General features: G+C 42.3%; 1 protein-coding gene across 1 annotated transcript in view; it reads left to right on the forward strand.

The window, feature by feature from the left end:
* LOC126210521 (serine/threonine-protein kinase PAK mbt) overlaps window positions 1–27,952 on the forward strand; it is a 116,676-nt gene that overhangs the window by 45,933 nt on the left and 42,791 nt on the right. The window contains exons 3-4 of the mRNA XM_049939768.1: window positions 16,048–16,329; window positions 24,369–24,737. Coding sequence (XP_049795725.1) covers window positions 16,048–16,329; window positions 24,369–24,737 — 651 coding nt within the window. The remainder of the gene's footprint in view (window positions 1–16,047; window positions 16,330–24,368; window positions 24,738–27,952) is intronic.

The raw sequence follows: 27,952 nt of genomic DNA on the forward strand, positions 1-27,952 counted from the left end.
TCCCTGTTGCTCCCGCACCACCTACTTTGGGAACAACACTCCCCCAACCACCGGAGTTTTCAGTCCCCTCTTCTGAGCCAGAGAAGTGTAATCAGAGTGTATATATCCTGGGAGATCCAGGAAAAACTCGGCAATTTTTTCATCCGGGAGAAACCCTTCAATTTTTTAGAATTCCGGGAATTTTTCATTGTTTTAGTTTTCTGTTAAATTTTTGTAATTTTGACTGGTAAGAACCTATATGATACGATATTACCTATCAAAGGATACCACTGCAGAATAATACTTCAACAATATAAAACATAAACAAGAGTAGAAAATGAAAATAACTTAAGTTGCAAAGGAAATGTGCCATATAGAACGACGACACACAGTGCTCATTCAAGCGTCTGCCAACATCAAAATGTGTCAAAGGCTTTAGGAAGACAGTGTAACGCTTCATAACAACAAATTGCGTCTGCTGAGTGTGAAGTCACAACTGTTTAAATTAGATTCGTTTTAGCAGTTACAAGCGGGCTCATGCGCATGCGCGGTTGAGTCACGTTTTAGTAGTGGATTCTCGCACTTCTTGCTACAGGAATGTGGCTGTTGGCTGTGCAAGCAGTCGCAGCAAATAGCTAGATGCTATCGGGAAAAGAGGGCGCCAAATTCATATTCTTGAGGGGAAAAAAAAACTTGTTTCACAAATCGATTTTTCATATGATTTTGAAGCGCATCCCTGTTGGTTTTTGAACATTTTTGAACACATTTTAAGTTGATTTCTGAATGAATCGTAAGTTGATTTTTGAATGCGTGCATAGTGTACGTGATGTCTCTGTCAGGAGAATCCTTGTCCCATCTAGAAATAAACTTTCCGCAGACAATAGGGGACGAGGCTATACGAGCTGAGGGGGGTAAAGCTGAACGGATGAATGCCGATCGCTGTCTGATTATGTAGTTGATTGGGTTGGCGAATGATCAGTGTTGTTCTAATTACTAGTGAAATCCATAGATTCAGACTACCAGAATGGAAACAACTAACAGGAATGACAGGTGAGAAATATTACATATTATCTTCTTGGTGTATCCAAGAAAATGAAATTTTGACAGAAAATTTTTGGCCAGATCGCTACACTAGTAAGAACCAGTTGTACAGTCCCCGGCTAGCAGTCGCTTAAATTCTATTCTGGAAGTAACGCGGTAAACGTATTGTACGAACATGTAACAATGCCTAACTGGAGAATAACCACCGAGTAACTAAACCTGTGATTCTGGCAGGGTTAGTGAAGTTAATCGGCGAACAAATTTTAACAATGGCAGGAATAGCTACAGAATTGGTGATGACAAGATTGTTTGTTGGAACGAGGAAGGAGAAGAAATGGGGACATCGCACAAATTATGGAAGAATAAGAAGATTCCAAGTTTATATACAAATTTCGTAATACTAATTTTCGATCCCATGCTTGAGAAACTGTTGCGTATGAATGAAATGTGCCAAAACAGTCAGCAGACAGTGACAAAATAGGCATGATCACATTGAGAAAGCATACCGGTATTGGGTATTATTTGTATTAACAGCTTTTTCAGTATTAGATAACGACATTTCTATTTTTCATGTAGCAAAACATTCAATGAACTTTGATAAGGTAATAGATCCTTTCGCAGAAAGGAAAGCACACCATGTAAAGCTGTAGCAAGATAAGAGAGAATAAATGCTAGGAGCTAAGGATTGAAGAAATGTGTACTTGCTTGCTTGTCTCTTGCCTTTGGTTTTATGTATCCTGTATTTAATTTTATGTCACACAAAACAGCAAGTTATTAGCTGGTAGGCATTAAAGAGTGCAAATTTTCTGAAATTTTCTTGTTCTGCCGATTACAAATAATCCCATTCGCTATTAATTGCGAGATTATTTTCTCTCTCTCTCTCTCTCTCTCTCTCTCTCTCTCTCTCTCTCTCTCCCCAAGAGGGGCAAGCTGTCATACCGGCCGACTGGGAGCAGGAGAGGCACCACAGGACATTTCAATTTCCACTGTCCTGAATATAGTTTGATGGCATCCATTACAAAATATACACATTTCTATTCCACAGAGCGAAATAAAGTGACGTGTGATAGAAGAATGCTGTATGAAGAAGCGTGGCACTGTACTTTGCCACACTTAAGACCAAATAACATGTCTTACATTTCATTGAACATATATGTTGTATGTTGCAGACTTTTCAGATATCGTAGATCCGGGGCTGATGTGCAGAGCAGTCTGAGTTATAGTGGGTAGTCTCCATGTGATCCATGTTTACATTTAGTGATTTTGCTGTTTCCCCTTCGTTTACTCTCACGTCAAATGAAAACACAATGGATATCTGTGCCAGGAACTATCAAGTGAATTAATTACATTGACATAATATGGAAGACTAAAATATGTTATTAGTTTCAAATTTTATTTTATTTCCGCCTTTCTGATAGTCAAGCATTAATTGCCTTGCAGAACAATGAAGTTATTTTTGTCTGTTTGCTAAAGAAATTTGACTTTTATTAACCTTTTCCGAAGAGGCAGTCCATGTATTTGAAACGAAAGTTTTAATTCCACAGTACTTGCTAGTTTTTCAACTGATCGCTGCATTTCAAGTGCACATTTTCATCTTGTAGCACGTATGGCGTTATGCCATAATAAAGAACCAAACATGATATAATACATTACTGGTGCTCCAAGAAAATTTACATCCCGAAAACCACACTGAAAAGCTTAATATCAGGCGAGGTCTACTTCATAGGGAATCTGGACATACGAATGTGCACTTTAAGAATGCACTTTAAATGTGCACATTTTAGTATGGTTCACGAAATTCCAATGCTCTTGGAGTATCCTCTGATGTTTTGTTTCTTTTATGACATAATGTATGATCTTTCAATGTTTTACACGTACGTATGTATGGGCTTCCTCCGTCATGATAGCTGCGCAAGTGCGGTATCGTCTGTTATCTGCGCTCTCTGGCAACTGCTGAAATGAACCTATTTCTAACAGGTTGCAGGATAATATTGCGAATGGTGGTTTGAAAAGCGATGCTTTCAAAGTAAATATTCTTTCACATAAGTTGAACTATGTGCGATAATGTACCATGAATTCTTAAATCACAGAGCAATTGACTCTCATTTAAAAATCAGCTCTTTGATGACAAGCCATTTAGAAGAATTTCGAACCCTGAAGATCAGACATTTATGTCATTATTAAAAATTGTACTGGCACATTTGTGTGATTTATCTTAAAGTGTAACACGCACAAAAAAGATAAACATTATATGCATGAACCATGGACCTTGCCGTTGGTGGGGAGGCTTGCGTGCCTCAGCAATACAGATAGCCGTACCGTAGGTACAACCACAACGGAGGGGTATCTGTTGAGAGGCCAGACAAACGTGTGGTTCCTGAAGAGGGGCAGCAGCCTTTTCAGTAGTTGCAAGGGCAACAGTCTGGATGATTGACTGATCTGGCCTTGTAACAATAACCAAAACGGCCTTGCTGTGCTGGTACTGCGAACGGCTGAAAGCAAGGGGAAACTACGGCCGTAATTTTTCCCGAGGGCATGCAGCTTTACTGTATGATTAAATGATGATGGTGTCCTCTTGGGTAAAATATTCCGGAGGTAAAATAGTCACCCATTCGGATCTCCGGGCGGGGACTAATCAAGAGGATGTCGTTATCAGGAGAAAGAAAACTGGCGTTCTACGGATCGGAGCGTGGAATGTCAGATCCCTTAATCAGGCAGGTAGGTTAGAAAATTTAAAAAGGGAAATGGATAGGTTAAAGTTAGATATAGTGGGAATTAGTGAAGTTCGGTGGCAGGAGGAACAAGACTTCTGGTCAGATGACTACAGGGTTATCAACACAAAGTCAAATAGGGGTAATGCAGGAGTAGGTTTAATAATGAATAGGAAAATAGGAATGCGGGTAAGCTACTACAAACAGCATAGTGAACGCATTATTGTGGCCAAGATAGATACGAAGCCCACACCTACTACAGTAGTACAAATTTATATGCCAACTAGCTCTGCAGATGACGAAGAAATTGAAGAAATGTATGATGAAATAAAAGAAATTATTCAGATAGTGAAGGGAGACGAAAATTTAATAGTCATGGGTGACTGGAATTCGAGTGTAGGAAAAGGGAGAGAAGGAAACGTAGTAGGTGAATATGGATTGGGGCTAAGAAATGAAAGAGGAAGCCGCCTGGTAGAATTTTGCACAGAGCACAACTTAATCATAGCTAACACTTGGTTTAAGAATCATGATAGAAGGTTGTATACATGGAAGAACACTGGAGATACTAAAAGGTATCAGATAGATTATATAATGGTAAGACAGAGATTTAGGAACCAGGTTTTAAATTGTAAGACATTTCCAGGGGCAGATGTGGACTCTGACCATAATCTATTGGTTATGACCTGTAGATTAAAACTGAAGAAACTGCAAAAAGGTGGGAATTTAAGGAGATGGGACCTGGATAAACTGAAAGAACCAGAGGTTGTACAGAGTTTCAGGGAGAGCATAAGGGAACAATTGACAGGAATGGGGGAAGGAAATACAGTAGAAGAGGAATGGGTAGGTTTGAGGGATGAAGTAGTGAAGGCAGCAGAGGATCAAATAGGTAAAAAGACGAGGGCTAGTAGAAATCCTTGGGTAACAGAAGAAATATTGAATTTAATTGATGAAAGGAGAAAATATAAAAATGCAGTAAATGAAGCAGGCAAAAAGGAATACAAACGTCTCAAAAATGAGATCGACAGGAAGTGCAAAATGGCTAAGCAGGGATGGCTAGAGGACAAATGTAAGGATGTAGAGGCTTTTCTCACTAGGGGTAAGATAGATACTGCCTACAGGAAAATTAAAGAGACCTTTGGAGAGAAGAGAACCACTTGTATGAACATCAAGCTCAGATGGAAACCCAGTTCTAAGCAAAGAAGGGAAAGCAGAAAGGTGGAAGGAGTATATAGAGGGTCTATACAAGGGCGATGTACTTGAGGACAATATTATGGAAATGGAAGAGGATGTAGATGAAGATGAAATGGGAGATACGATACTGCGTGAAGAGTTTGACAGAGCACTGAAAGACCTGAGTCGAAACAAGGCCCCCGGAGTAGACAACATTCCATTGGAACTACTGACGGCCTTGGGAGAGCCAGTCCTGACAAAACTCTACCATCTGGTGAGCAAGATGTATGAAACAGGTGAAATACCCTCAGACTTCTAGAAGAATATAATAATTCCAATCCCAAAGAAAGCAGGTGTTGACAGATGTGAAAATTACCGGACAATCAGTTTAATAAGCCACAGCTGCAAAATACTAACACGAATTCTTTACAGACGAATGGAAAAACTAGTAGAAGCCGGCCTCGGGGAAGATCAGTTTGGATTCTGGGACACGTGAGGCAATACTGACCTTACGACTTACCTTAGAAGAAAGATTAAGGAAAGGCAATCCTACGTTTCTAGCATTTGTAGACTTAGAGAAAGCTTTTGACAATGTTGACTGGAATACTCTCTTTCAAATTCTAAAGGTGGCAGGGGTAAAATACAGGGAGCGAAAGGCTATTTACAATTTGTACAGAAACCAGATGGCAGTTATAAGAGTCGAGGGACATGAAAGGGAAGCAGCGGTTGGGAAGGGAGTAAGACAGGGTTGTAGCCTCTCCCCGATGTTATTCAATCTGTATATTGAGCAAGCAGTAAAGGAAACAAAAGAAAAATTTGGAGTAGGTATTAAAATCCATGGAGAAGAAATAAAAACTTTGAGGTTGCCGATGACATTGTAATTCTGTCAGAGACAGCAAAGGACTTGGAAGAGCAGTTGAACGGAATGGATGGTGTCTTGAAGGGAGGATATAAGATGAACATCAACAAAAGCAAAACGAGGATAATGGAATGTAGTCGAATTAAGTCGGGTGATGTTGAGGGTATTAGATTAGGAAATGAGACACTTAAAGTAGTAAAGGAGTTTTGCTATTTGGGGAGCAAAATAACCGATGATGGTCGAAGTAGAGAGGATATAAAATGTAGACTGGCAATGGCAAGGAAAGCGTCTCTGAAGAAGAGAAATTTGTTAACATCGAGTATAGATTTAAGTGTCAGGAAGTCATTTCTGAAAGTATTTGTATGGAGTGTAGCCATGTATGGAAGTGAAACATGGACAGTAAATAGTTTGGACAAGAAGAGAATAGAAGCTTTCGAAATGTGGTGCTACAGAAGAATGCTGAAGATTAGATGGGTAGATCACATAACTAATGAGGAGGTACTGAATAGGATTGGGGAGAAGAGGAGTTTGTGGCACAACTTGACCAGAAGAAGGGATCGGTTGGTAGGACATGTTCTGAGGCATCAAGGGATCACCAATTTAGTATTGGAGGGCATCATGGAGGGTAAAAATCGTAGGGGGAGACCAAGAGATGAATACACTAAGCAGATTCAGAAGGATGTAGGGTGCAGTAGGTACTGGGAGATGAAGAAGTTTGCACAGGATAGAGTAGCATGGAGAGCTGCATCAAACCAGTCTCAGGACTGAAGACCACAACAACAACAACATGACATATGCGAAAGCTTAGCTTCTCTTGCAGCTTATTAACCTTAGAGACCAATATTATATGTGAAAGCTTTGCTTTCCTTGTAGCAACATTGTGTATATTAATGTAAACTATTAACTTTCCCTGTTTGTGTGTTCGTGGTGCTGAACAGTGATGTTGTTGTTGGCTGACTACATCACGTGTCCTATGCTCTGAATATCTGCTGTCATTGGCCGGTGAGATCATGTTACATGAGCTATAACTGGCTTACAAAAGCGCTTCGCAATCTTGATTTCAATGATTCGGAAAGTAACATGCGGTGTTTAGTGGATTTCCGATGTATATTTTCGTAATACAAAAATACGCAGCGTACTTGTTGCTGCACATCAAAGATATTTCCAAAACATGTCTTTTTCCCTGAGTTTCATTTTCTAAAGTGCTGGGAAATTCTACGCCAATGTATAAAACCATAACCATTCAAAGGATTGGTAAGTTTTGCAGTTCCGAGGGAAAATATATCGTCGCTTAACACGGAAAAAGTGTGTTTTCACCCGGGAGAAAGGAAACCTGACTCCCGGCAATGCAGACCCCTGCCCTCCATGGCTATAAGGGATATTACAGGAACTGTAACGACTATAATCAAGTGTCTGGTGGAGTTTGTGTGTATGTCCTAAACTCAGTCTGTAGTGAAACTGTCCCCCTTCAAACCCTTCTTGAAGCTGTGGCTGTCAGAATACGGATGACACAGGAAATAACTGTCTGTAATGTATATCCTCCTCCAGATGGTGCAATACCCCTGAATGTATTAGCTGCACTGATTGATCAACTCCCTAAACCTTTCCTACGTTTGGGAGATTTTAACATCCATAACCCCTTGTGGGGTGACACCATGCTTACTGGCCGAGGCAAAGATGTCAAAACTTTACTGTCTCAGGTCGACCTCTGCCTCTTAAATACTGGGGCTGCCACACATTTCAGTGTGGCTCGAGGTAGTTACTTGTCCATTGATTCATCAATTTGCAGCCCAGGACTTCTCCCATCTGTCCACTGGAGAGCACATGACAACCTGTGTGCTAGTGACCACTTCCCTATCTTTCTGTCACAGTCTTGACGTCAGGCTCATGGACGCCTGCCCAGATGGGCTTTAAAGAAGGCGGACTGGGAAACTTTTACCTATGATGTCACGGTTGACTCTCCCCCACATGATAAAATCGATGTGATGGTTGAGTAGGTGACTACCACAATCGTTTCTGTGGCAGTAATGCGATCCTTCGCTCTTTAGGGTGCCCCCGGTGCAAGACAGTCCCTTGGTGTTTGCCAGAAGTCGCTGAGGCAATTACAGAGAGTCGGCGAGCTCTACAGCGACATAAGGGACACCCTTCTCTAGAGCATCTGATAAAGCAGCTCTGTTCCCTTGTACGCCAGCTTATAAAACGATGTAAACAGGAGTGTTGGGAGAGGTATGTGTCAACCACTGGGTGCCATGTGTCACCTTCCCAAGTCTGGACGAAAAGCAGACGTCTTTTTGCGCACCAGACGCCAACGCATGTCCATGGCATTACCATCAATGGCGTTCTATGTGTTGATGCAAACACGATTGCTGAGCACTTTGCTTGGCACTATGCTCGAGCCTCTGCATCGGAGAACTACCTACCAGTCTTTTGCACCCTCAAACGGTGGATGGAAAAGAAAGTCGTCTTGTTCACTACACGCCACAGTGAATCCTATAATGCCCCATTTACGGAGTGGGAGCTCTTCAGCGCACTTCCACATTTCCCCAACACAACTCCTGGGGCAGATCGGATCCACATTCACATGATTAAACATCTCTCGTCTGACTACAAGTGCCATCTCTTCGTCATCTTCAACCGCATCTGGTGCGATGGCATCTTTCCATTGCAGTGGCAGGAGAGCACCATCATTCTAGTGCTCAAACCTGCTAAATACTGCTTGATGTGGATAGCTATCAGCCCATCAGCTTCACCAATGTTGTTTGTAACCTGCTGGAACATATGGTGTGTCTGCGGTTGGGTTGGGTTGGGTTCTGGAGTCACGTGGCCTATTGGCTCCATGTCTGGGCGGCTTCTGCCAGGAGCTCTCTACCACTGATAATCTTGTGTCCCTCGAGTCTGCCATCCGAACAGCCTTTCCCAAAAGCAAACACCTTGTTGCCATCGTTTTTGATCTATGCAAAGTGTATGACGTGACCTGGCGACATCATATCCTTGCCACATTATACGGGTGGGGTCTACAAGGGCCACTCCCGATTTTTATCCAGAATTTCCTGTCGCTCCGTACTTTCTGTTTCCAAGTTGTAGCCTCCCGTAGTTCCCCCCATATCCTGGAGAATGGGGTCTGGCAGGGCTCTGTATTGAGTGTATCACAATTTTTAGTGGCCATTAACAGTCTAGCAGCAGCTGTAGGGCCGTCCGTCTCACCCTCTCTGTATGCAGATGACTTCTGCATTTTGTACTGCTCCACCAGTACTAGTGTTGCTGAGTGGTGCCTACAGGGACCCATCCACAAGGCGCAGTCATGGGCTCTCGCCCACGGCTTCCAGTTTTCGGCCGCTAAGTCGTGTCATGCACTTCTGTCAGCATCATACCGTTCATCTGGAACCAGAACTTTACCTTCATGACAGTCCATTCACTGTAGTGGGCACATATCGATTCTTAGGACTGGTTTTCGACGCCCGAATGACTTGGCTACCTCACCTTTGTCAGTTTAAGTGGAAGTGCTGGCAGCACCTCGATGCCCTCCGCTGCCTGAGCAACACCAACTGGGGTGCAGATCACTATTCTGCTGCAGCTCTACAGAGCCCTTGTTCAATCCCACATTCAATCATACATTCGTAGTTCTGAGCATTCAAATTACCGTCACCTTTTTCCACCCGTGGCAGTTCATCTCCCGCATCGGTGACCCAGGTCAGGGCTAACGATTGCAGTTCGTGAGTGATCCCTTCTGTCTGAACTGGAGTCCTTCCCTTTACCACCTCCCATCCAGGTCCGTCTGCATACATCTCCATGGTGTACACCTAGGCCGCAGATTCGTCTGGACCTTTTGCACGAACCTAAGGACTCGATTACTCCTGCCGCTCTCCGCTGTCACTTCCTCTCGATTCTTGACATGTTCCGGGGCTCTGAAGTGGTTTACACTGACAGCTCAATGGCCGATGGTCATGTTGGCTTCTCCAACGTCCACAGAGACCATTTTGAACAGCGTTCCTTGCCCGATGGCTGCAATGTATTCACTGCAGAGCTGGTGACCATCTCTCGTGCACTTCAGTATATCCTTTCATGGTCCAGGGAATCGTTTCTTCTGTGTACTGACTCCTTGAGCAGCCTACAAGCTATTGACCAGAGCTACCCTCGCCATCTGTTGGTAGCATCTGTCCAGGAGTCCATTTATGCCCTTGACTGGTCCCTTTGTTCAGTGGTGTTTGTGTAGACCCCAGGACACGTCAGCATCCCAGGCAATGAACTTGCCGACAGGCTGGCCGAACAGGCTACGCGGAAACTGCTTCTGGAGATGGACGTCTCTGAACCTGACCTGCGTTCTGACTTACATCATAAGGTTTTTTGGCTTTGGGAGACAGAATGACATAACAGTACACACAACAAACTGCGTGTCATTAAGGAGACTATGAATGTGTGGAAGTCTTCCATGGGGGCCTCTCACAGGGATTCAGTTGTCCTCTCCCAGCTCCGCATTGGCAACGCTTGGGTGACCCACGGTTACCTCCTGCGCCGTGAAGACCCACCTGAGTGTCGGTGTGGCGCCCGGTTGACAGTGGCCCATATTCTGGTGCACTGTCCCAGTTTGACTGCCCAGCAACAAAATCTTGGGTTACTGGACTCATTGCTGCTTATTTTATCTGACAACGTGTCATCAGCTGATTTAGTTTTAGATTTTATTCATGAGGGTGGGTTTTATCATTTGATCTAAGTTTTAGCGCATGTCCTTTGTCCCTCTGTGTTCTCCACCCTAGTGCTTCTAGGGTGGAGGTTTTAATGTGTTGCAGAGTGGCTGGCTTCTCCTTTTTTATTCTCATGGTCAGCCAGCCGTCGTAGTCTGTGTTATTGTTTTAATCTCTTCATCCCGTTTCTTGTGTTTCTGTGGTCTTCTTGTCCCCTTTTGTCTATTTACATGTTTGTTGCCCTTCCATTGAGACAATCTTCACCACCTACAAGCTTGTGTGGTCAAAATTAAAAAATAATTTAGGATAGAAAAGACTTTAGAAATGAGTGGAACTCTATAATGCATGCTTCCAGTGCTTCCAAAAAGTTGTTCTACATTGAGTTAAATTTTTTTATAGAACTGTAAATGTTGTTTAGCTCTGTTTCTTATATTGCTAGGGAAATTAAAACACGATATTAATAAAATGATTTCTTGTTGCAGTAAATAGTTGCCTTCATTAAATGTAATGGCTCCGTTTAATTTGTATAATACTAACTATGGAACATTTTGTATGTTACAGAAATTTTCATAATTAAATATGGTTAAGTTTTATTGGGTTTTTGCTTTTTTTTAACGTGCAGGGTGGTCCTGTTTTATATACTAGGTATGTCCATAAAGTAAGTTCTATTTGGTTATATAAAACAAACATGTACAGATACAGAAAAAATATTTGTTGTACAAAAATCTACAACTGTTAAACTACTTTTCTACACAGCTTCTGAAATTTTGTAGGCTCTTGTCATAGCATGGCACAAGTTTTTGTATGCCTTCTTCATAGAAGGTTGCCGCCTGTGTATTTAACCATGTGGTAACATGTTCTTTCAGCTTGTCATCATCGTTGAAGTGTTGACCACCAAGGACAGATTTTAGGTGTAAGAAGAGATTAAAGTCGCTAGGACTTGTTGTGCTTAATCTTCTCTTCAATTGTGTGAACCATTTCATCAGTAACCACAGACAGGCATCCACTTCATTCTTCATCGTGCACTTGATCACATCGTTCATTGAACAGTCTGACCCATCTATTAACCATTGAATCACTCATAGCATTTTGTCTGTAAACATCACAGATTTTCCGGTGAATTTCCTTTGGTTTAACTTTCTTTGCATTTAGAAAACGAATCACAGATCTCATTTCACACGCGGCGGCATTTTCAATTACGCGTGACATTATACAGAAGCACTACAAAGCACACATCGGCAGCAGCAATCTGAAAATGGCGTACATGTCTTCTCCTTGAGTCAGATAACTGCCACGCATGCTCGGAACTGCGATCGTAGTGCTGCTGTGGATAGAAATAGAAATGGAACTTCCTTTGTGGACAACCCTCGTATGTATGAAATTACAACCACCCTGCATGAAAGTCTCTTCCTTTGCAGATAAGTATTGCAACGTCTACTTGAACATGCTTACCGTATTTGCCCTTTGGTCTCCCTCTACACCTTCCCTGCCTCCCACTTCCCAACATTACCGAGTTGATGATTCCATGATGCCTCAGGTTTTGTCTTATCAACCGATTGCTTCTTATAGGCAAGTTGTATCATAAATTTCTTTTTTTTCCTCAGTTTGATTCAGTACTTCCTCATTACTTGCATAATGCACCATATAATCTGCAGCATTTTTCTTTAGCACCAAGTGTCTAATTCCTTTAGTATCGTCTAATTTAATTCTGACATCATTCTATTATCTATTTGTACTTCTGTCGATGTTCACCTTAAAAGCTCTTTTTCAAGGCACTGTTCATTGTGTTCAACTGCTCTTTCAGGTCCTTTGCTGTCTCTGATGGAATTACAGTATCATAGGTAGACCTCGAAGTTTTTGTTTCTTCTCGCTGAACTTTACTCTCCTTCCAAATCCTCCTTGGTTTTTACAAGTCTATAAAGGCACTTTACGTTTTCTTAAAAAATTTAATGTTATTTGCCCAGTTACATAAATTTCAGCTACAAGATGGTTCAGTTCTAGTCGCACACTGTGGCAGAAGCCCACAAGATTTCCATTGATATTTAATCAGTAAGTTGGCATTTGTTCTTTCGGAGTTCATGCAAAGCTATTTTGAAATTCAGAAAAGCGTATAGCATTGTCACTTATGATCGTCTTACACCAGAACCTCAGCTTCATTTGGCCTCATTTCTCCTTGGCGATTATAAAGTTTGTTAAAGTATTGTTTGTATCTTGTCATTTTATTTTCTCTTCCAGTACCCAATTATCTCTTTCATATCTAATCACTACCATGATTGTTTTGTTTATTGGTCTGAGTGTAATATGTACATAACCACCTACGTCGCATCTCTTTTGTGACATCTGTTGTCCCATCATTTTTCTTTAACTTTTCTACTTTGTGCTAATTTCATTTGTGAGCAACCAGCTGTATGTTGTTGCTGTTCAGTTCAATTTTTTCATTTCCGTACTAAGTACAGTACTAATTAGTTATTGTTTGTGAAAACAGCTTACCATGCGTAAAGATTCTGTCCTCACCTGGAATGAAATTTGCTGTGTATGTGTGCAAATGGTCTCCAGGGCTTGATTAACAATACAGATATGTCAATAGTGCCTTGCACATGGAAGAGTCTAGAGATGCTATGAAAACATTCTGTAGACCATAACATTGCTCTCACTATTTTGACATTCATCCAACAATGGTTGCAGTGTCTTTATCCTTATATGTTTCTTGCAAGAAACATCAGTGTCAGCCTATGCAGAAAATATTACTTTTTTGCGGAAGCCTACTAGATGTAGTCGTCAGCATTAAAGTTTGTTGTTGTTGTCATCTTTAGTTGGAAGAATAATGTGGGTCTCCTCACTAGTCTGTCTTATGCAAGTTTTTCATCTCTACATAACTACTGCAGCCTCCATCCACGTGAACCTACTTACTGTAATTAAGCCTTGGCATCCTTCTACAGTTTTTACACCTAGCATCGAATTAACTATTCCTTGGTGCATCAAGATGTGTTCTGTCAGCCTATTCCTTCTTTTAATCAAACTGTACCATAATGCTCTTTCCTTCTCAGTTTTATCTCATATATTTTCGTCACTTGTCTGATCTTCTAATCTAATCTGTGGAATTCTTCTGTAGCGCCACATTTTCAAAGCTTCTGTTCTCTTCTTGTCTGTGCTGTGTATTGTTCATGTTTCACTTCCATCTATGGCTACACTCTGAATAAATACTTTTAGAAAATGTTAACATACTTGCTTTTTCCAGAAAAGATCTTGTCACTATTGCAAGTCTTCATTTTATATCTTCTTTACACCTGTCATCATCAGTTATTCTGCTTCCCAAGTGGTAACCCCCAGCTTCTACTGTTAATGTCTCATTTCCTAATCTAATTTCTTGCCTGAGTTAATTTGACTACACTACACTACCATTTTACTTTTGTTGCTGCTCATCTTATAACCTCTTCTCAAGATACTGTTCTTCCTGTTCAGCTGATTTTTCAAGCCCATTGCATTTGGTGTTGAGAGAGTACTAGGCTATACTGAAATGAGGAGCTAGGTGTCCCTGGTACACTGTGGTTTAACATTAGAAAATAACCTTCTTTGCAGACTGTATTAAAACGTGTACTACAAAAAGTTTATCACATGCCCTGGCAATTGTTCTGAGAAGAATCCCATATATGTATTGTGCAAGGTGACATTTATCTGAAATGATTGGATTTATCTTGCTGCAGTGCTACTGACTGATTATACGAGTAACTTCCTCCTATAGTACCCTGCAACTTAAGAGTAATTCTTTTTGCCAATAATTTTACTGTTCACTTAGGAGCACCTCCGCTATACCACCAGTGAGCATGTTACCACATTCTAGTGTTTATTTCAGTTGACTCTTGCTTAAATTTCTGTTTTCTGCTGCAAATATCATTTTCCATGTAGAAATATCCTGTGGAAATGAAGGTTTTTTAACATATTTAAGTTCACTCAACACATAACGTTGTATTTCATTTTTTATTCATGATGCCACATATGTGAGAACTTATTCTGTTTACTCAGACCTTTCTTACAAGTTTGCGTTGTGGTTCTGTGTAAATTTAGGAATATGTCACCTTCTCTTGCCCTTCATCTGCGGTGTGCAAGATAATGTACGGAGAATAGGAAGCTGAGTATCTCATGAACGATGCTTTCTAAATCCATGTTGGTTTATGCATATAAGCTTTTGTTCCTTGAGGAAATTTATTATATTCGAACTTACAGCATGTTCAAGAATTCTGCAGCAAATTGGTATCTCATATATTGGTCTGTAATTTTGATAATGATCTTATAGATTGTGTGTTTATTTTGATTGTGAAGCATTGGGACACCTGGTATGTATTGAGTTGGTGCACAAGTTCGTAGCTTTTTCCATAAGTTTAATAAACACTGCAGAGACACATAACAGAAACTTTAGTCATCAATAATATATTCTCCTTCACTATTTACAACAATATGCCATTGCTGGGGTAAATTCTCGATTCCGAGACTCTATAAATTGTGTGGTTTTGGGGCAAAGAACTTGTTGAGCCTTGTTCAGAGAGCATTTTCATTGGAAAGGAAGTTCCTTTAAGGTTATTTGATACAGAGCAGAAAAAGTGAAAATCTGAGGGTGCAAGATCAGGTAAATAAGGTTCGTGTGGAATGATTTCCCAACCCAACTCCTGTATAGCATTTTTTGTCAGTCTAGCAGAATGCAAGCGAACTTAATCATGGAGAGCATCACTTCACGCAGTCTTCTTGGTCATTGTTCTTGGATTGCATGTGCAAAATGTCTCAGTTATTGACAATAAATGCCCTTAGTGATGGTTACACCTTGGGGAAGCAATTTGTAGTACACCGTATTGTCCCAGTTCCACTAGATGCATAACATTACCTTTTGTGGATGCGCGCAGTTCTTTGTACAGGGAGTTGCTGTTGTTTAGGAGCCAATTGAAGACAAGCAAGCAGAGGTGCACATATCGCCACTCGCTGACATTTGTGATTTTGGCTTGGAGCATGCTGTACCCGTACACATGATTTTTGAAATCTCCCCATTGCTTACAAATGTTGCACGATGGTGGAATGATCACATTTCATAACATTGACCAGTTCTCCACTAGGTGATATGGATCATTATGGATTAATGCATTTAAACAATCTTCATCGAGCCCCAAAGCTCTTCCTGAATATGAATAGTCACTAGTGTCCAAATGATTCTCCTTCGATTTTCTTGCCATGCTGTGTCCCTTGGCATTGTTCCCATATACGGCACAAATGTTTCTGCCTTCCTCTGCTGCTGTCACCCCTCTACCAAAATAGAACCGAAGAATATATTGTAAATGTTCAGATTTCTCTGCTTGGCACTCAATTTTCTAGCACACACAGCTCCACTCACTACCTCCAAATGACAAAATGACAATATGTGAACTCAAATAGTGTCAGTGAGTGACAAATAGTAAATGACAACCGATAATAAACCCATAGCAACTGAAATACCAACATGCAAAACAGAAACGCTATGAACTTTTGCACCAACTATTAAATGGTTTCATCGCCCTTTTTGATTTAAATACATGCTACCATATTTCCAGCCTGACAGTGAACACTTTCCTTTTTATGGCAGCTGAAGCAGTCCTCACCAGAAGGTGGAGACTGGCTGACCGGCAGCAGCCGCACTGCCGAGGCCGGTGGCGACTACCGCGGCACTCCGGCTTCGGCATACCAGCAGAACCTGGCGAACGGCAACCTACCTCCTGCTGCCACCTCCCCCACCGTGGGACCCGTGACGGGGGCGTACCGCCCGCCTGTGTCGCAGTCGCCTGCCACACCGGGCCCGCAGCAGCCCCAGTGGCATCAGCAGGCGCCCCACCAGCATCCGCCCCACACCCACAACATAAACACCAAGGTGGGCGGTACTCTCTCTTCTCGTACTGTGCTGCTACCAGCTAGTCACAGGTATACCTGTACAGCTGAATGTGCAGTGCGCTAGGTTTTAGAATGGGGAGATGAGCCTGAATCTGTGTACTGGCCAGCCTGAGTGTGTTTTAGTGCTTTTCCATGCTCACTTGGTCAAATGATCATCTGCTCTCCAAGCTCTGCCTTGGAAAATTTTAATGCACAAAGAGTTAAAATATGATTACACACAGTACAAAGTTTACACTGTTCACAGACAGATGGTGACAATTCTACTTTCCTCTCTTAGGTTAACTGGTGACTGTAGTGACTGAAAGTTAAAATAAAATAATAAAAGGAGATTAATGCTGTGTGTGTGTGTGTGGGGGGGGGGGGGTGTACGTGCCCATAGAGAGAGAGAGAGAGAGAGAGAGAGAGAGAAGAGAGAAAGGGAGGAAGTGAGTGGTGAGTGAGTGAGACATTAATGTTGAGGGTTGCATATATTAGAAATCAAGGTGCTGCTGTTATGTCAGTGCTGTATCACCTTCCTTTCTGCCTGCCATAGTTCAGCGAGTATGAGGAGTCTGACACCCAAACCTCCAGATGATGTCAGACACTCAGGTCAGTACCAAATGTCGTGTGTTGATAAGAGTATCAACCAAAACACTGATTTAGTTTGTGCTTTGTGCTGTCGTTCAGTAGAAGATACATAAATGGCAACTAAAAGTAACACCAGAACTATGGAGTATAGGCAAACCGTATCTGTGAGTACTGAATGGGAAGATCTGTGGTAGGTGATTGGTAGAGTGTCGGATTGCTGTGCTAAAGGTCCCAAGGTTGAAACCCACTGTTGATTTTTTTTAGCAGATTATGTGTGAAATTATTCTATGGGAGAACATTTTTCTGCCATGTAAAAGGATGTTTTAGAGTTTGTTTCAATGTTCTTTTGGCAACCTGCTTTTGCTTCATTTGTTGAAAATAGTACAACCTACAGCGTACATTTGTGTAGGTAACACCACACCTGTCTATACAAATTTACTTACTACTCAAGCCATAGAACTTCTTACCTCACTCAAACCACACACCCACACATTTTACCTTCTTCCTAAGATCCACAAACCCAATCATCATGGCTGTCCAGTGGTTGCTGACCTCAGAGAATCCACCAAATGTATATCTGCGTTAGTTGATAAACACCTGTGACTCATAGTACCCTCCTACATTAAAGATACCAACCATTTCCTAGTGTGTCTGAAACCTGTGCCCATCCCACTCCTAGCACACACCTTACTTGTCACCATTGATGTCATCTCCCTGTATACCAACATCCCCCACGTACATGGTCTCTATGCTGCTGAACATTTCCTCAGTCAGTGTCCACCTGATTCCAAGCCTATGACATCCTTCTTGCTCACCTTAGTCAACTTTATACTTACCAACAATTACTTCACCTTTGAGGGGCAGACATACAAACAGATCAGGGATATGGGCATGGGAACTAGGATGGCTCCTTCCTGTGCCAACCTTTTCATGGGTCACTTGGAGGGCGCTTTCCTGGGATCCGTAAGCCTTCAGCCCCTAGTTTGGTTCAGACACATTGATGACATCTTTGCGGTATGGACTCATGGTGAGACTGACCTGTTAAAATTCCTGGAATCTCTAAATACCTTCTCCCATTTAAACTTCACATGCTCCTGTTCCAAATCCCATGCCACTTTCCTCGATGTTGATCTCGTCCTCACTGAAGGCCAACTACACACTTCCATCCACATCAAACCTACTAACAAACAACAGTACTTACAAGACTTGAGCACTTGCCTGCGAAAGGCAAAGGTCACGAGTTCGACTCTCCGTCCGGCACACAGTTTTAATTTGCCAGGAAGTTTCATATCAGCTCACACTCCACTGTAGAGTGAAAATTTCATTCTAGAAACATCCCCCAGGCTGAGGCTAAGCCATATCTCCGCAATAACCTTTCTTCCAGGACTGCTAGTTCTGCTTGGTTTGTAGGAGATATGAGGTACTGGCGGAATTAAAGCTGTGAGGACGGGGTGTGAGTCATGCTTAGGTAGCTGTTGGTAGAGCACTTGCCCGCGAAAGGCAAAGGTCCCGAGTTCGAGTCTCGGTCCGGCACACAGTTTTAATCTGCCAGGAAGTTTCATATCAGCGCATTCTCCGCTGTAGAATGAAAATTTCATTCTATAAACAGTACTTACATTTTGACAGTTGCCATCCTTTCCATGTAAAACGTTCCCTCCCATACAGCCTTGGCATTTGAGGCAAACATATTTGTTCGGATGCAGGCTCTTTACAGCAACACACCACCACTCTCACTTCTGTCTTCACTGGCTGTAATTATTCCAACAGCCTAATTCAAAAGCAGATTTCCCAGGCCATCACATCCAATGCTGGTACTGCTGATCCCTCCAAAAAACAACTTCAGAGCAGACCACTTGTTGCCCAGTATTATCCTGGTCTGGATGTATCAATAGGCTACTTCGACAAGGCCATGACTTCCTAAAATCGTGCCTTGAAATGAGATCATTTCTGTCTGATATTTTGCCCACCACACCTGGAATAGCTTTTCGTCGCAATCTCTACAACATCCTTGCCAGACCCAATGCTCCTTCTGCACCCATCTGCCTAACCTGTGGCTCCTACTGCTGTGACTGTCCCCCGTGCAAGACTTGCCCTCTCGAAATGACATGTCATATATCAGCTGTTATGCAAAAACTGTTCAGCCTTTTACATCGGGATGACTGTTAGTCAGGATGAATGGGGATAGGCAGAGGGTGTTTACAGGCAACACACAATATTGTGTTCCAGAGCATGCTGTACAACATGACAGCCATGACCTCGGTGCCTGTTCCACCAAACGCTCCATCTGGATTATTCCTCCAGACACCAGTTTCTCAGAACTTCACAGGTGGGAACTAGCACTAAAACAGGTCCTCGTTTCTTGCCATCCACCTGGCCTTATTTTATGTTAATTTCTTCCATCTCAGCATTTATTCACAGTAACTACTTCTTTCTTCACTCCATTTTAGTTTCCTACATCTTTGATTTCTGATTCATCTATTTTTTTCCGTCCCCATCTCCAACCTCTGTTACATACAATGCATTTAGCTTTTCACTCTTATTAACTTGTGCACGATGTTTTAGCAGTAATCTCCGTCTTGCATATTACCCTGGCTTCCACCTTCAAGCTATCAGGTTTTCAAATCTCATCCGGTACAGTCCCCAACAATCAGTCGTTCCTTCTCATCACGTCCGATGTCTCCCCTGACCCAGGGTTGTGGGTGACTTTTCTAAACTGCACCCCTTTCCCTAAACCTCTTCAGTCCTTTTCCTTCACCTCTCTTCCTTCCTCTTCAACTCTTCTGCCAGAAGGAGCCACTGGCTTCGAAAGCTTAGTTAAATCCTTTTGTGTGTGTGTGTGTGTGTGTGTGTGTGTGTTTTCCCCTGCTGCCGCCTGGTAAGCAGATTTTTTATCTATCCGTTTATATTATATTATCAGTAATTGATTATTTTCTAAGTGCTAAATAGTAAGATGACCTAAATTTGCTGTCAGGAAATATATGTATCACAACAAAAAATGAACAGTTAAATAGTTATCTAACAGTGAAAAATTCAAGATGGAATAACAGTAATATGAATAGCTCAAACAGTGAAAAGTCCATGTTGGAATTTATTATGAAAAGGACAAGTTGCCTCTCACCATGGTACCTATGGCATGGGGTTGGGACTGGAAGTGGCATAGGGATGGAGTAGGTTGTTGTGGAGGTTGAGTGTGCGGCACAACACTGTTCTTGAAACACGCGCGCGCACGCAAGCGTGCGTGGGTGCGTACACACACACACAGTCACGGTTGTCTTCAGGAACTAAGGACTGATGTGACAGTGTCTGAAACGAGCAGTGGGAGTGGGTGCACAGAAATGATATGGGCTGGGGAAAGATGCTAGTGCTGCCTGTAGGAACATGCAAGGACATGGTGGGGACAGAATAGGGTTGCTAAATGCTGCTGCAGGAGGCTGTGCTGAGGGAGGGGCGAAGGGGAGAGGAGAAAAGTAAAGGAGAAAGGGCAGTCACTGAAGTGGAGGTTTTACAGTACCATGACCAGACCTGGGTTAATGAAGAGCCGAGGGGATTGCTATTGACTAAAACAGTCTCATTGCAACAGAGAGAATGGGATACACAAATCTGGGCCTGCATATCAATAGAAGGGGGAAGGACAGCTTAGCAGGGGGTAATGCAGACAGTACTGTGTCAGCACCTCTTGAGCCATGTGCTTTGACTGGTCTGGCTCACCTACGCGTGCCAACCCGAAGTCGCAGATCTTGAGGACACAATTGCTGTTGAAAAGTAGATTCCCCAGTTTTATATTGTGGTGCAAGATGCTTGCAGAATGCAGGTATTTCAGACCTCTGAAGATCTGGTAGAGGAAGACTCCGATGTGGTCAGCAGACAGGTACTGGGGAGATACTATTATTTTGTGTAGTTCACTCTGCAGGGATTCCATGATCACATAAATTTCGTGGAAGAAGTCCAGGTGCGGCTGCTGGAGGATGGCCAATGTGGGCAGCGCGTTCTTGTGCTTGAAGAAGCAGAGAATTTTGAGCTCCCAGAAGACACACTTGGACGAGATGAGTGACTGGAAGACGTTGGGCAACTTCTTGAGCATGACGCGTCGTCCGTCCCTCGGGTCTGTCACCGCCCAGACGACTCCGTAAGCTCCATAACCGATTTGTCTATCCGGTAGCACATCCTGTGTGTGGGAATGTGCAGGCGTTGCTGGCATTTGGTGAGAATGTTGTGGGTGGTAATAAGGCTGGGCAGCTGCTAATATGTCTTATTGGTCTCCTCCCCCGCCAGGCATGAGCGGCATCGACACGGACATGGACACTCTGGAGTATCTGCTAGGTGCAGCTACAGCCATGAAGTTGTTATCGAACATGGGACAGAAATATCTGTCCTGAGGATGGTCGTCTGTCAGTTGTCTTCATATGTCGATGAAATCCTTTAATCGCTTGAATAACTCCAGGATTAAATTCTTGAACAAATTTTTCTGTTCTTGATTCATCAACTGGCGGAGAAAGAGAGAGAAGATTTTCAATATCACAGCCACATCTGAATAATATGCCGAGTCCTCAACATCGTCTACTTAAGTACAAAGACCTATGATTCCACATAAATGACACAAAATGTGTTGCAGCAGGCTCTTTGTTGGGGGGCATTTGCACGTAAAAGAAAAATCCTAGTGGATACTGGAGTTGGAGAGATACAGTTTTTAGTGTAGAATCAGGTTACAGATAGACAGTATCAAAAGAAAATAGTGCTGAACAGGACCATAATATATGTAACACTTTCCAAAAGAATAAAATTACTTTGTTTCCCCATAACATTAGGGGGTTGGAAAACAACATACGGGAGCTTCTTGTATGTGTAGAAGATGTGGAAAAATCTGAAGTGATAGATGTTCTCTATCTCTCTGAAAACTATGTAATCAGAGAGGTGGTGAAGTTAAACATCAGTGATAATATAGACCAGCTTCATTTTTGTGTAAAGTTAACATTGAGAAAGGACATATGTGAAAGTTGGACACAAATTCAGAAATTTTGAAGCAAGTAGTTTGTGTGTCGATCAGAACCTAGAAGCAAGTGCTTGTGAGCTCGTACTGCAGAATACTTATGTGGAAATTGTAAGTTTGCAGAGCCACTGTAGAGAGAAATACAGATGCGTTATTGAGTTACCTGTCAGACAAGAAACATTTAGGAATTTGAGGAGATTTCAGTTTAAATTTTAAAAGATACAGAGAATAAAAATGAGCTGTCATCATTATTCGGGCGTTGCAATCTAAATTCATTAGTCAGTTTTCCTACTAGTGTGCAGCCAAATAGTAGGACACTGAAGGGATAACATTTTTATAGTGTGTGCTCAGGCTGGAACAATTAATGTGTACCCAGTTGTTAATGTACTACCTGATCATCGTCACCATTAATGGAAATAAACAATACAACACCTTACAGTCCTGAGGCAGGTTCATACCAAACGCAGTGAGGCTTATTAATGAGAACAGGATATAGTGTTTTCAGAATAAGTTGAAAGAGATAGTATGGGATTAGGTATGTATAGAAAGAGATGCCAGTGTCAAATTCAGTTCATTCCACAGTAAATTTGTGTCATTATTTGAAAGCCACTGTCTTAAAGGGATATCCAGAATATCCATATAAAAGTAACCCATGGTTACTAAGAGAATTAAAATCTTGCTTAAGAGGAAAAAAGAAAGGTATATAAAGGCTAGAATAAGTTAAGACCCAAATTTCTTGTATACTACAAAAATTCAGTTTCACAACCTTCGCAAGGATCTTCACGATAGTACCTTTGTATACACTAATGGCTCTCGGACTGACTGTGGGGTCGGGTGTGCCTTCATCATTGGCACCCGTTTCTTTCTGTATCGACTTCTGGCACACTACTCAGTATTTACAGCCGAGCTCTTCGCCTCGTATCAGGCCACGGAGAACATCTGGCAACACAGCCTTTCAGTTCTGTCCTCTGCTCAGACTCACTCAGCACCCTTCAAAGTCTACGTGTGCTGTACACCGCCTGTCCCTTAATGCAGCAGGTCCAGGAACACTGTCACTTGCTCACTCTTGGTGGACCCAGTGTGGTGTTAGTATGGATTCCTGGTCATGTTGGTCTGCCCTGAAACGAGGCTACTGATGCTGCTGCCAAGGCTGCAGTCCTCGTACCTCAGCCCGCGAGACCTATATTCCCTCCGATGATCTGTGTGTTGCCGTCTGTCAGGAGGTGGTATCCCTCGGGCATCGCCAATGGCCCTCCCTTCACGGGAATAAGCTCTGGCTTACTAAGCACCTCCCAGCAGCTCGGACGATCTCCTCTCGGCCCTCCCGCCGAGATGAGGTTATTTTAACTAGGCTGCCTAATGGGCACTGCCTTTCTAGCCATCACCATTTGATAAGTGGGGCCACCCCACCTCTTTGTACACATTGTGCCCAGGTTTTAATGGTCCACCACTTCTTATGGAATGCCCATTTATTAACCATTTATGTTCCAGCTTGGGTTTGCCGTCTGATTTATCGGCCATTTTAGCAAATGACACCTGGGCTGTCGACCGCATTTTAATTTTTATCTGCCAAAGCAATATGGCAAAGGCCATTTAATTTTTAGTTTTGGACCTCAGTTTCCGTATGGTGTATTTTTTAGCCCTTTCTCCATGTACCTGTTTTTAGCTGTCTCATATTATGTCAATTGGGATTGTCGTATAGTCGTTTTTTAACTCCTCTCTGTCTTCGTGTTCTATAGTTTTCACCTGGTGCTTATGTGCCCAGTTGTTTATTGCCCCCTAAAGCAAAACATAAACAAAAAAAATTCAAACAGACTGAACTATTGTTGTTTGTGCACTGCTACTTATAGACGGGTTTCATTCCCAATGCCCAAATGCCCTTTGATGTTCCTTTGTTTTTCAGAGCCTGCACTGATATGCTTTGTAATGTGAATTCTCTTAATGTCTTCCAGGTCTGGTGAATGTGATGGCTGGTGAGATCTTAAGAAATTGAGTGCTCGACCCCAAGCCTTATTTAAATGGAAACCTCTGTCCCTATTTATTAGGTTCTCTGACTTTTTTTATTTTGATAGAGAAAGAGGTTGAGACTGAGACTGAGACTGGGGATGAGAATCCAGTAGTCTTAGTATCTACCTTATGCTGGCGCATTATCTGGTAAGATTGGTAGACTCCTACAGAAACATGGGATCCAGCTTATTTCTGGCCCTTCAGCTAAGATGAAAAGTCTCCTGTGTAAGGGCATACCACCTCCAGTAGGTCTGTGGTTAGTAAACCAATGTTGTCCAAACCAAAGTTCAGTTGAGAACAGGTGTACTTATCCTATTCCATGCCCCGTGGGTTTTAATAACATAAAACATGGCAGAGGTTTGTATAATTTGCTTTACTAACATCACAGTGTTGCCACTCAGAGTTTTCCTTTTTCTTTTATTGACTTCACAGATGAATGAAAGCTTTCTGTTTTACAGGTCAGCCACTTGCCCCCCACGGATGTACGAACGTCGCACCACGCTCCTACCCCTAATGTCGGCGAGGCACAGCCGCACGCGGTGGCGGATCGTGACAGGAATCACAACCACAACCACGGCCACGTGCGGCCTGCGGTGGGCGGCAGCAGGGACCACTCGCCGCTCGGCCCGTCGCCCCAGCAGCAGCACCCGCCTCCTCCCCACCAGCCGCCCCCGCAGCAGCACTTACCGCCGGCACAGGCGCAGCTCCCGCCCACTGCTGCCACACCACAGCCGTCGTCTGGTGTCGCCCCCCAGGCTGCTGCTGCCGGCAGTGGGGGAGGGGCTAAACCGCCACAGCATGAGCAGCAGAGGCTCACCCACGAGCAGGTAACTTCGGTGAAGTGATACGACCTGTGTGTATTTGTGCCGCACGTGCTTCTAAACTCTCATCCGTTACGTCCCGTGTTTGTGGAAGTCCCGTGTAAGAGACCTGTTCTGTGCACCCACCCATTAGGTCCTACTCCAGTCCTGTTACAGGCATACCATGTCTCGCCTGAGATTGGGGCTGCCTGCGAAAAGAGTCATGTCATATACTAAAGTGCGCGTCATTTACGACGGCAGCCGAGTTTGGGTTCGTTCTGCGCATCTGACGTCACAAAACACAGTCAGCCAATGATCAGAGACTGACGTTGCCAGAGCTTGACTGCAGTGCAGAGTATGGACGAGTGTCTTCAGTTTTAGAAACTTTCAGTCATAAATAAAGTAACTGAACAAAAGCAACGTCTTGATAGAAGATTTTCTTTTATAGAAAGTTTGGAAAAAGCATTCTTTATAGCAATTGCTTCATATTATATTAATTAATTAAAGCAAACAAGCAATAATTCAGGCAATAGCAAGGAAAGGTGTTTGTATCATTCTCACTAACTGCTTTTTCGCAATAAAGAACAGCGATAATTGTTTATTTCTTATTGTACTTCGACAAAACGTGAGCAATTCATAGTCATACCAACAGTGTTTGTCGGTATTTTGCGTGAGAGTTTAAAGTCCTCCGGAAGGTCCATTGAATGACGAGCTGCGTTAGCGTAATGGTTAAAGTGTTTGGCTGCTAAGCAAAAGGTTCTGAGTTCAAACCTTGTACGGTTCTTAATATTTTCTTTATTTAAAAACAATATCGAAGTGTCTTACTTCATGAATTTTATTCATTTGAATGTAATTTTTTGAAATTTCTAGTGGCAACTAAAATCGACCATACGGAAAGTATACGCTATACGCTATGGACTTTTACCTCTGCAAACTCTTCAAAACTTCGTGCAATGGTTTACTACATCTAATGCTGCACAATAACTGCGTTGAACATCGAAACAAAATTAAATCATTTATGGGGGAAGGTATCAGTCAAGAAGATGTGTAAAAATCAATTTTTTGGGCTAAATAGTTTTTGTGAAATCGAATGATAATGTGTGTCAAAGCAGTCGAAACACCATGTGTCTGCACAGGCGAGCAGTGCAATGATGACAAAATCGCGCACAGCGCGGAATGCGGGGAGCACGTCTCTGTAGCAACGAAAGGGTTAATGCAGCCATGGTCGCTTTACTTCATAAACTGCGCACTCCCCCCTAAACGTAAGTTTGCGAACCATACTATGGCGCTGCTTTTCTTGGCACGCGCAACTGGCAATGCAGCAATCTCCCGCGTCTGGGCAGGCATGCGCGAACCTCCAAGATAGAATAATTGAACTATAGCTATGTTCTAACTTTGGTATAGTCCTTTGTGTGGGCACAACCACCAAAAAATGGACTACCAGTGCCTGACTGTGGTTGAGTGCAGAATTGACTAGCCAGGGGTGGAACATGCTCCTGAGTGTAATGTACTCGACTTTTATGTCTGCATGGTAACCTGTGCATCCTGTATCCCTCCTCCCATAGCAGTTTCTCTGACTTACACATATTGGAATTGTCCTAACATATCCTTCTATACCATAACCACCCCCCCCCCCCCCCCCCCTCTAGCCTGAGACAATGCTGATTTCTGTTCACACACACCTCCAACCCTGCGTAGATACAGGAACCTTTGGTATAACAGTTGTAAATTGTCGTAGCTGTGTTGGGAAAGTACCAGAGCTCCAAGTGCTAATAGAAAGCACTGATGCTCGAATCGTTATAGGCACTGAAAGCTGGCTAAAGCTGGATATAAGCTTAGCCAAAATTTTTGCGAAGAACCTAAAGGTGTTCAGAAAGGATGGGCTAAACACGGTTGGCAGTGGCGTGTTTGTTGCTGTCAGTAGTAGTTTATCTTGTCACAAAATTGAAGTAGATACTTCCTGTGAATTAGTATGGGTAGACGTCATTGTTGGCAACCAGAATAAAATAATAATTGGATCCTTTTACCAACTTCCCAATTCAGATTATACAGTTGTTGAAAGGTTCAAAGAAAACTTGAGTTTGATTTCAAATACATACCCGACTCCTACGATAATAATTGGTGGCGACTTTGATTTACCCTTGATATGTTGGTGAAAATACATGTTTAATTCTGGAGGTACGCATAAAATATCATCCGAAATTGTGCTAAATGGATTCTCTGAAAATTATTTCTAGCAGTTAGTTCATGAGCTCACGCGAACAGTAAACGGTTGTTAAAACACACTTGAGCTCTTAGCAACAAATAATCCTGAGTTAATAACTAGCATCAAAACCGATTCAGGGATTAGTGAACACAGAGTTGTAGCTAGAATGAATATTGTAACCCCCAAATCCTCAAAAAATAAGCAGATAAAAATTCACTTGACGCCCTCCTAAGAGACAATCTCCACTCATTCCAAATTAATAATATAAGTGCAGACCAGATGTAGCTTAAATTCAAGGAAATATTATCGGCAGCAATTGAGAGATTTATACCAAACTAGCGGACCCGACAGACTTTGTCCTGCATGATATTTCAAGCGATTAGGATATTAAACAAAGTATGAAATAAAAGAAAAATAATATAATAATTTCATTATTCTTTATTTTGAAATAACATCAATTTTTCTAAAAACAATTCACTATAATCAATGGTGTTTGTTTAATTTTATCTTAATGCGAGTTGATGAACAATATTTTTAGTCAATTCCTGAGGAGCATAAATGAATAAACTAGACGGTTTTTCAACGCAAGAACATGCCACATATAAGTGGCCACGTGAAAAGACCGGATTTTCTAGATCCAACCCACAAATCAACATTGTTTGACCTTGTGACTTATTAATAGTCATGGCAAATGCCAAGCGAATTGGAAATTGCAGGCGTCTGAATGGAATGGGTGAGTCTGAAGGGATCGTTGGGATTCGTGGCAGGAGAACAACTTCACCTTCAAATTTGCCGTTCAAAATTGTAGCTTCAAGAACATTGCCCATAATTTTTTTTATGACTACATTCCTGGTAAATCCAGCAAATTCAAAAATTCAACAGGATAGTTGACTGCTTCGTCAGTATCGGTAACAGTGTCGATCGATTTGAACAATATCTCATTGCCGGGCAATGACTGTTGTATTTTGAACGTAATAGTGTCAACATCGATATTTTTTGCGGCTAAAATAGCTCATTCACGAAGTCACACATGATT

The sequence above is a fragment of the Schistocerca nitens genome, chromosome 10, assembly GCF_023898315.1.
Source record: "Schistocerca nitens isolate TAMUIC-IGC-003100 chromosome 10, iqSchNite1.1, whole genome shotgun sequence".
NCBI lineage: Eukaryota > Metazoa > Arthropoda > Insecta > Orthoptera > Acrididae > Schistocerca > Schistocerca nitens.